At 44.1% G+C, this 10,088-nt stretch overlaps 1 protein-coding gene across 1 annotated transcript in view; it reads right to left on the minus strand.

Moving 5' to 3' along the window:
- Positions 1 to 10,088, minus strand: part of LOC138165266 (VWFA and cache domain-containing protein 1) — a 244,373-nt gene that overhangs the window by 19,540 nt on the left and 214,745 nt on the right. The window contains exons 17-22 of the mRNA XM_069093410.1: positions 7,596 to 7,718; positions 6,237 to 6,336; positions 5,518 to 5,634; positions 3,723 to 3,883; positions 2,804 to 2,890; positions 1,660 to 1,776 (exon numbers count right to left, since the gene is read on the minus strand). Of these exons, the coding sequence (XP_068949511.1) occupies positions 1,660 to 1,776; positions 2,804 to 2,890; positions 3,723 to 3,883; positions 5,518 to 5,634; positions 6,237 to 6,336; positions 7,596 to 7,718 (705 nt within the window). The remainder of the gene's footprint in view (positions 1 to 1,659; positions 1,777 to 2,803; positions 2,891 to 3,722; positions 3,884 to 5,517; positions 5,635 to 6,236; positions 6,337 to 7,595; positions 7,719 to 10,088) is intronic.

A 10,088-nucleotide genomic window follows, 5' to 3' on the forward strand; every position in this document is an offset into this window, starting at 1 on the left:
AGAGCATTTTAATAGGCAAATCCTATCTCTGTATTGCTACAACAATATTAATAATAATTAGCAGGTATAAATCTATTAATATGAATATACTAATAATGAATCATCTTACTAATTCTAACAGCAGTCTTTGTATTGCTATAACCATTGTTTGGATTTCACAAACCCCTGTTAGGGTCTTGAGGGCTCCTCAGACCACACAGTGGGAGTTCTCCATCTCAGTACTACAGAAAGGGGCTTCATTCCTGAGGAGTGCCATTCACTGACCCAGATGTAAAGAAAATGGAAGTCAGATGATATGTACTAAAGTGACCTCAGAGAGCATCTCTGGGCTCCCATTCAGCCTCTTTTTCTCTACTTCAAATATAACTTTTAAAATTAATTTTTATTGCTGTCTTTTGTTCTTAAATCACTTTCATTCTGAATATATTCCTTCTCCTTTCCCTACTCACTGATAAGAAAGAAGAAAAAGAAAAAGTAGCTTAACAAAGGAACACATTGACAGAATCTGATGGCATATGCCGTATTCTACGTCCCTAGTTCCCCACCTCTGAAAAGAAGAGAGGGAGGTGCACACCCTCATTCCTTCTCTGGGGCTAACCTTGAACATTATAACTTTAGCTCTTTTTTTTTTTCAGAGAGAATTCTAATGAACTTGGCATATGGTTTCTCAGCTCAGAGCAGAGGAGAGAGAAGAAACTGAAGGCAGATAACTGTTGGGGGCAAGAAAAGCATCCGGAAACTGATGGTGAGGGAGGATGCAAAGCCCGGCTCCCTGCAATCTCCAGGAGAATGAAAATTGCCTGAGGGTAGGGGCCGAGTTCTTGAAGCTTAACAACTAGATTCCTGCCATCAGCCTCCTTTCCAGCCACTCTGAGTGAGAAACTGAATGATGGTCAGCTTTCCCATCTTTGATTTTCCTTCTATCCACTGGATGGTAATGAGGTATGGGTAATAATGGCCAATAGGCATGGTTCGGCAGGGCGCTGGCTCTGGAACAGCTAGGAGCCCCGAGTCAGAAGGACCTGAGTTCCAAACTGACCTCAGATGTTTACTAGCTGGGTGACCCTGGTCAAGTCACTTGACCCTGTATGCCTCAGTCTCTTCAACTCTAGAATGGGGATTATAACACCTATCTCTGAGGGCTGTTGTGAGGATCTGATCAGATAATCTCTGTAAAGTGTTCAGCACAATGCCTGGTACACAGGCACTTGATAAATTCTTATTCCTTTACTCCTTTCTCGAGGCTAAAGGTTTGGATTCAAATCTTGCCTCAGATGCTTACCACCTACGCGAGCTTATATAGGTCATTTAATTTTCTGAGCCTTAGTTTTCGGTATCTGTGAAATGAGAGTGTTGAGGCAGATGACCTCTGGGGTCACTGGAACAATAATCCCATAACAAGCAAAGTACCTAGCAAAGGAGAATGAAATGTCTTATACAGCGCTGGACCTAAGCAGGCAACCTCAGAGGGTCTTGAAAATAGCTTATAATTCTCGCTGCATCACATTCCTCCAAATATTAGGAGGAGACATTGTCCGCCTGTGGTGGGGGAGGGGTTGGCTGACAAGGCCGCCTGCTGGCTATTAAACCAGTTCCCTTAATAGGCTCCAGCTCAGCAGGTCTGGAATGTACCTAGAGCCAGCACGGACAGCAGCTTACCCACTTTCCATCCTCTGATTGCATCTGCTGTTGACGCACTGGGGCAGGGCATCTTGCAAACCAGGGTCAATGGCTGTGTATGTCACTGGCTCCTGGTGGACCTCACAACTTGGATTTCTATTTAGGGAAAGCATGAAAGTCATAAGAAATACACTATTCCCCTCAGTCAACCAGGCCCCATCTCCCCAGACATGGGTGAATTTCTAGCCATGGCAAATGTACTGAAAGCATGTTCTATGAATGCTGATTAAATATGGGACTTGGGGTTGGGAGGTGAGTTCAAATTCCAACAGTTGTATAGTAGCAGGAAAGTCCCTGAACCTTTCTGGCCTTTGATTTCTTCATCAATTAAATGAGGCTGGACATACTGGTACTATCTGCCTCACAGAGTTGGGAGGAAATCACTCCATAGAACTCAGAGCACTAAGGAAATGACAGGTTCAGGTGGAAGAGCTGGTTCTGGAGTTAGAGAACCCAGATTCAAGTCCTGGCCAGCCCCAGAATCAAGGAGCCTGGGTTCTAGTCCTGGCCAGCCCCAGAATCAGGGAGGTGGGGTTCTAGTCTTGGCCAACTCCAGAACTGGGGAGCCTGGGTTCTAGTCTTGGCTAGCTCAGGAGTCAGAAGATGTAGGTACTAGTCCTGGACAGCTCTGGACAAAAGAGGATCTGGGTTTTTGTCCTGGCTGGATCTGGAATCAGAGAACCTGCGTTCCAGTCCTGGTTGGACCCGTATCTCAGTGCTGGCTCCTTCCCTTTTCTTAGTTCAACCCACTTTACTTGTCTGTACCTTGATTTCCTCATCCCTCAAATGGGGGGATTGGACTAGATGACCTGTTGGGCTCTTTCCACCTCTACATCTATGAACTGGTTGCCATGTAAGTAAGAGCTTTAACTTTTCAAATGACATATATGTAGTAAATGCCTTGAGTTCTCTTCACTGCAAAGCCTGGAGGTAGATTTCATTTTGAAGCATTTGTGAGGCTCATAGAACTTGGACTAGGTGATCCTAAGATACCACCCTCCTCAGACACTGCCCTCCTCATCTAAGCTCCTGCTCATCAGATGGATACATCATTAGGATGAATCATTTTCCCCCACCCCTCCCCAAAGCAGCCAATCGCACAACCCGCCCCATTCATTTTTACCTGTTCTCGGCATTGGTGAGGTTGCCTGTGCACTCGTTGACCTCCAGAGGGCACTCACAAGGACATTCACATTCATTCTGTTCCATTCTTGAAAAAAAATGAAAATGACCATTCACAAAGTGTCAGCAAAAAACTTCAGATCATGATATACAAAGGGAAAATGAGATTCCAGGATAAATTAAAGGGTGCCAGGCCAGTTACTAAAACCATTAGGGATTTAAATATTTGGGGGTGGGGACAGGTAGAAATGTGATTTGTGAGTTCATCTGAATGGAAATCCTGGTGTGGAAGCTCCCTTCTGCTGATGCAGATCCATCTCTCAATAAGCATTTATTAAGCACCTACTTTATGCAAAGCACTGAGGAGACAGAGAAAGGCAACACTCCATTTCTGTTCTCCAGGAGCTCCCAGTCTAATGGGGAGACAACACACAGATAATTGTGTATAACCAAGCTATCTAGAGGAGAAATTGGAAATAAAAAGGGAAGGCACTAGAATGAAGGGGGATGAGCAAGGTAATCACTTGCCTCTTCTACTCTTAGAGAGAAGCCTGGGGGTCTGAGAGGTTAACAGACTTTGCCTAGGGTCATCCAGCTGGTAGGTGTCAGGGGCAGGATTTGAACCCAATTCTTCCTGACTCCAAGCCCAGCTTTCTGTCCATTACATCACATGACTTCTCTTTCAATACACACAGTTAAAACATCTGCCTTTGAACAAAGTTAGCTGCAGCAGGCCAGATGTGCTCAAAGGGCAATGTATTTCCCTCCTCCAGCATCATCCCCCAGATTCCATTGATCCTGCATGCCGAGGTCTTGTTAAAAATGCCTGGTATCCCCTTATTTATCTATGTTTATAAGCAGGAAAAAGTAGGAGCCCCCTTGTTTGGGGGGAATTGGGGGGCATTCTGATCCCTGCTTACCTGTGACAGTTCAGACAGAGCCTGTCCACCATGCTGCATGCGCAGAATGCCAGAGAATCACAGGTTTCATTCACTATCCCGACAAAAGCGTTGGTTCCCGGAATTCTCGTCAGCCGGTATTTAGAACAGTGGCTTCCGTGAACAAGGTTTGTCAAATCCCCCTGGAGAAGAACCAAGGTGTTTCAGAAATGAAGGGGAATCTTGCTTCTGGGGGAGAAGGGATGAGGGAAGAAAGCAAGCTTTTATTAAACACCTACTGGGTGCCAGGCTTACAAATATAATCTCATTGGCGGGGCAGACACTTAGCCGCTAACTTTATCTGATGACTTAGCGCCAATTGTTAACCGCCTCTCTTTAGCAAACTGGCTGCCTTTCCATAACAATGATCTGGGCAAATCAATGAAGTCTATTCAAAAAGTAGCCCTAACCAACCAGAGGAGACTTGTTTTTCTTGCCTAGAAAGGACTATTTCCTTTCCTGAAATAATAAAGTGAGCCCAAGATTTATTTGAACTGGTTCAGATTGAGACAATATATATGGGAAGCACTTGGCAAACCTGAAAGAGGAATATTATTATTAATAATTAGCTATTATTATTCATTATTAAGTAAAACTCAAAGAATAACATATATAGACACTACAATAACTAATTGGTCAGCCAAGAAGCATTATTAAATGTCTGCTGTATATTCTTGGCGCCGGAAATATAAAGACAATGTATTTGAACAATGTAAACCACGAGAAAACTAAGAGGGAGCCAGGAGTGGCCCCAGAGAAGAGACAGTGAAATTGAAGCCTCTCTTGTCAGCAGGGAAGGAATCCAACAGATTGACCAGACGGCCTCACTCTCCTGTTGTCTTAGCTTAACATCTGTTTCTCTTTCTTATAAGGGAAGTTTGACTGGGGAAGGGAGAGGGACAATAGATCCCCAAATGACCATTGATGCCAAACCAAAAGGCCCCAATAAAGACTACTGTCAACATAATAACTAGAAAAGTGATGGGCTCAAAGGGAAGGGAGGAGGGATGTGGTCAATGTAGGAAAGTGTTTCGCAAGATGCTTGATATGGGGTTTTCTTCTCTCTTTATTATTCAAATTGTGGGAGAGAAAATAATTGCTTTTTTTAATAATTAAAAAATACTTTCTTCAATTAATCTCAAAGGGGTAGTAGTGGTAGTATTATCTCCATTTTACAGATGGGGAAACTGAGGCTCAGAGAAATGAGATAAGTTGCCGAAGTTTATGAAACTAGCAAATTGAAGGTTAGGGATTCAACTCCAGCTCTTCTGATTCCAAATCCAAACTGATGCAGCTGATTTAGCTACCTCATTGATCAAACACACTGGGCATCAGCCAACATTGAACTTTGGGTGTATCTAGCACTTAATTTCTCCAAGTCCCTGAGCCTACTAGCCCATCTTGTCACCTAGTGTGTGTTTTAGAGGAGGCAAGCTAGCTTTAATATGGACCTAAACAAAGTTAACTAGAAAGGAAAACCGGAAGCCTCTCTTCCCAGTCCAGGGCTCCACCCAAAGTCAAATGTAAAGGGTTGTAGTTTTCTGTAGCCTAGTTCCCGTCCATCCATCACCATGCCTACCCAAAAGCTGAGCTCCTCCACATTAAGAGAGGCTGAGCAATTGCAGAAAAGACTAGAACAAAAGATAGCAAAGGGTTAAAAGAAATCCTGACAAAACAAAGGCAATGGAACCTGTAATTAAAGCAGAAAGCCTGCTGTCCAGGTGTGTCTGCTGCACGGCCTGTTGGAGGGGAATGGGAGGGGTGGGAGCTCACTTACCACAAGACTAGTGTTAAATTTATAAAACCTCTGCACGGTCCTGTCGCTGAAACTGTTACACAGATTTTTCTTGACAAAATTGGGGTGGTTCAGAATGTCATTTGCCACCAGCGGCTCCTAGGAGGTGGAAGAAAAGAGCTGATCAGCTGTGTCACTTCAACAAGCATTTATCAAATGGCTACCATGTGTGGCAGGAGCTGTGCTGGCCTCCAGGGAAACTATGACAAACAGCAACCTCTGCCCTCAAGGAACTTACCTTCTACTTGAGGGAAAACATGGACACAGATAAGGAAATAGAAAAATACGTGGAGGGGAGTAGAAAGTCCTTCTAGTCAGGGCAATGCAGAAAGCAGAATCATTGGGGTAACAGGAACTGCAACTTGAAAGAAGTTGGGGGGGGTCCTAGAGGTAGAGGCAAGGAGAGTGAGCACTCTAGGAAAGAGGCACAGCCTATGCAAAGCCCCAGAGACCAGAGATTGGGGATGAACGTTCTGTAAGGGGAACAGCAATGGAGTGTAGAGTGGACAAGGGGCAGCCTAGAAAGACAAGGGGAATTAGATGGTGAAGGGTCTTTAATGATAAGCAGGAGAATTGGTATTTTATCCTCCCCATCGCCCCGGAATCTTCTTCCTCAGGGCAGTCACAAATTTGAGGAATATCAGGTGTTTGGCAGCTTTGTGTAGGAATGAATGAGCTTCACCTCCCTTCACAACCAATACCTTGTGTGTGATGTGCTGCTGTTCCACAGGAGCATGGCCTTTGGGGTCGATGAGCGTTGGGTGGGCCACCAGATAACCCCTGTCCTCCATGATGAAGCACCTGCTCCCAAAACAAGAAAAGCCACATACCTCAGTCATCAAGCAAGGGTCAAGAGAGTCAAAAAACAAAGCTTCCTGTCAACTCTGAAAAGTAAGACTCTACATAGATCTAAGCTCCTGAGGTCAAGGCAAGTCAAGTCAACAAGCATTCCTTGGGTGCCTGCTGTATTCCGGGCACTGTGCTAAGTTCTGGGAATATGAAGAAAGGCAAAGCCAGCTGTTTTTTGAAGAAAATCCTTCTTGCTGACAAGGTGCATGTCCCAGGATGTGAAACTGGAATGGGGTGTTATGCAGAACACTAATATAAGTGGAATCCATCCCCATCAAAAGCAATACAAAGCATTATCCCAATTTGACAACTTTTAGAAAGCTGAATGCAAAAGAAATGTAGAGGAAGGGAGCCAGGTATCTGCATTCCTAAATTTTTAAGCCAATCACACACACAATTTCCCTCTGCATATAGACCTAAATATATACAATTACATCCAGAGATCGTATCATGAAATTCATTTATGACAAGAGCCAGAGCAACTGCTGTCCAAGCCATGTGTGCCAGCTAGTGCCATCAGACTATTATGAGAAAGCAAGGAAGACTTCTTGTCCCTTGTTGTTGTTGAATCATTTCAGTCTCTCCTGACTCTCTAGGAGCCTGTTTGGGCTTTTCTTGGCAAAGGTACTGGAATGGTTTGCCATTTCCTTCTCCAGCTCATTTTAAAGGATGAACAAACTGAGATAGAGTTAAGTGACTTGCCCAGGGTCACACAGCTAGCAAGTATCTGAGTCTGGATTTGAACATAGGAATATGAATCTTCCTGATTCCAGATGTCCCTTTAAATATCTGGAAGGCAAAGACTTCCTTTCTTCAGAAATGGAACAGTGCCTTCAGAGGCTTCTGATCTCCTTAGGTCTAACAACAAAAACAACCCAAGAAAGACAGAAATGGGAACCCTTGTCTTCACCAGAAATGTCTGATTTCTAATGGAACAGAAACTTTGGGACATCCTTTGGCACAGATATACTTTATACCAGAGATGATGTCTATCTTCCAGTCTATGCCATAGAGGGTCATGCCTAAGTTGAGAAAACCACCATCTCCAAAAGAAAAGCTCTAGGTCAACACCCAGAGCACACCCTCACCTCCCCTGCATCAAAGCTCTCTGAGAAGTTATACATCATGTTTGGGATCCCCAAGTCCTTTCTGCATTCCTCTTGGTTTTGTGGTGTTTAAGCCCAATGGCTGTAGGAACTAGACAGGCTTACCGTATCTTGTTGCCACCATCTTGGTTACAAACTGGTAACAGGTCCATGAGAACTTTGTAGAAATATCTCAGTGTGAAGTCAATGCCCATCACTGCCACGGTATGCCCAGAAGACATCTGTGCACTTTATAGATACAATAAAGCAAAAAATAAGAGTTCACAATACAACAGAGAGGCAGTTTGATGTAATGAATGGAGAGCTAGGCTCGGAATCACAAAGGTCCAGATTTGAATCTCACCTTAGACACTACTAGCTATGTGATACATGCAAAGTAGTTGGAAAACGCTAAGTGGTATGTAATTGTCAGCTCTTACAGAGATGTGAGGCAAAGATATGAAAAGGTGAATGACAACAGTTCATATGCAGTGTCAATCTCCTTTTAGTAATGGCTGATCCTGGCAGGGCAGACCTCTCCTATAGTCTTATTTCTCTGGAGAATAGAATGTATAGAATCACAGAAGGGCCAAGTTGGAAGGCATCTCAGAGGTCGACTAGACTGAGCCAAAACTGAACAAACATTTCTTCCAAAGATCATCCAGCCTCTCTGTGCATGAAGACCTCCAGTGACAGGGCGTTCCCTCCATCTCAGGGCAGGTTTTCCTTAATCTGCTTCAAGTGAAGTCCATATTTACCCATCTGTAACTTCACTCACGGCTCTTAGGAAGACCCTCTTGGGGCTGAGCAGAATAAACCAAATCCCTCTTCAATGACATCCCTTCAAATACAGAAAGATATCTCTCAGGATACCCCTGAGCCTTCTCTTTCCAGGGCCAGACATCCGCAGTTCATTCCACTGAGCTTCACTTGGCAAGGTCTTCAGCACTCTTACCCCCTCAGCTGCTCTCCACTACATGCACTCAATAATCAGAGGCCTTCCCAGTGTGGATACCTGTCTACATGTAGACCCTCATTGCCCCAGCTTGCACTTGTGAACTAAACATAGCATAAAATAACAGCAACTCCTTTTACAGAGCAAGGAAAAAATCCCACTTTATATACATGATTTCACTGGATCCTCAGTTGCAGTGCTCACCCTCATTTGAAAGGTGAAGACACTGAGGCCCAGACTGAGTTACTTTCCCAGGATCAGACAGCTAGTAAGTGTCCGAGGGGAGCCTCAAACTCTAGCATGCTTCTTTATATACATTATGGGGGAGCTGCCTCATTTTCACTGAGGAATCAGAGAGAGGCACCTAAGCCCTCATCTGTGCTCCCCTCCCTCCCCCAGAGACCCTCTGAGATCTCTCCCTGCCATGAGATTGGCCCTGGGACTAGAGAATCCCTGCTTTTACTTGGCATATTTTTGCTAAGACACACTTTTGCAGAACAACAGAAATAGGAAGACAAAGCCCTACAGACTAAGACCTCAGGAAAATCAGTAGAGGGAGTTTCAGAAGGGCCTTCCTCCTAATGCAAAATCTAAATGTCTCACTAGAGTTTGCCTCTGAAATAGGATTTTTTGTGTAGGTCTACTGCCCCCTTCTGGTTTTAACTGGCATTTGTGGTTACTTTAAACGATCGAAACCACTAGATAAAAATGAGAGTAGCAATAACAGCCAACATTTATATATGTGCCAGGCTCTGTGCCATTATTACCTCACTTGATCTCATTTCATATGGAAGAGTGAATGGAAACAGTGTGTCCCAAAAGTCTTAGTGCGGCTTCCAAGCTACAGAGGGCTTTGGGGACACCCTATGTATTCGTCTTCATATAAATGCTGCTTTTTGGATTCATGAGATCCTAGAATTTACGAGGAATCCTGGAGATTATCTAATCCAATACCTGTGTTTTACAAATGAGGAACTTGAGAGCCAGCGACAAGAAGACAATTACTCTTATTAGGTAAATAGCCTCCCTTGGGAGGGGCCCAAGATTGAGGATCCTAAAAATAATTTTGTTCTGTTCTATTCTACCAAGGTTCTGGTGTAATGCAAAGCATGTCGAGATCACAGAATCAGACATTCAAAATTGGAAGACACATGGCTGGCTGTTAAGTACAGACCGAACTTGAACAAGAATGTCATTTGTTGGCCCTGGAAAGTGGCCCTCCACACTTTGAGGACCTTGTGGACTTAGCATTTAGGGTCTGGTACAGAGTACGTGCTTAGTAAATGCTTACTGACTGGAATGACACCATTGTGGTTCTTTCTCTGGACACTCTCCAGTTTGTCAACCTCCTATCTCAACATGGTACCTGAGACTCAGTACAACACTGCAGATGGGGTCTGATGAGGGCAGAGTGAAGATGCATCTAACTAAGAATACATTTCAAATCCTGTCAGTTTCTGGAGGTGACTTATGTTTTCAATTCTATTCAATTCAACAAGGTCTCTCCTCCTCCTCTCCTCTCTCTCTTCTCTTTCTCCCTTCTTCCTCTTCTTCTTCTTCTTCTTCCTCTCTCTGTCTCTCTCTCTCTCTCTGTCTCTCTCTCTCTGTCTCTCTCTGTCTCTCTCTGTCTCTGTCTCTCTCTCTCTCTCTCTCTCTCTCTCTCT

This window comes from Petaurus breviceps, unplaced genomic scaffold, assembly GCF_028583685.1.
Source record: "Petaurus breviceps papuanus isolate PSGF00001 unplaced genomic scaffold, PetGlider_PUasm1.0 208, whole genome shotgun sequence".
Lineage (NCBI taxonomy): Eukaryota > Metazoa > Chordata > Mammalia > Diprotodontia > Petauridae > Petaurus > Petaurus breviceps.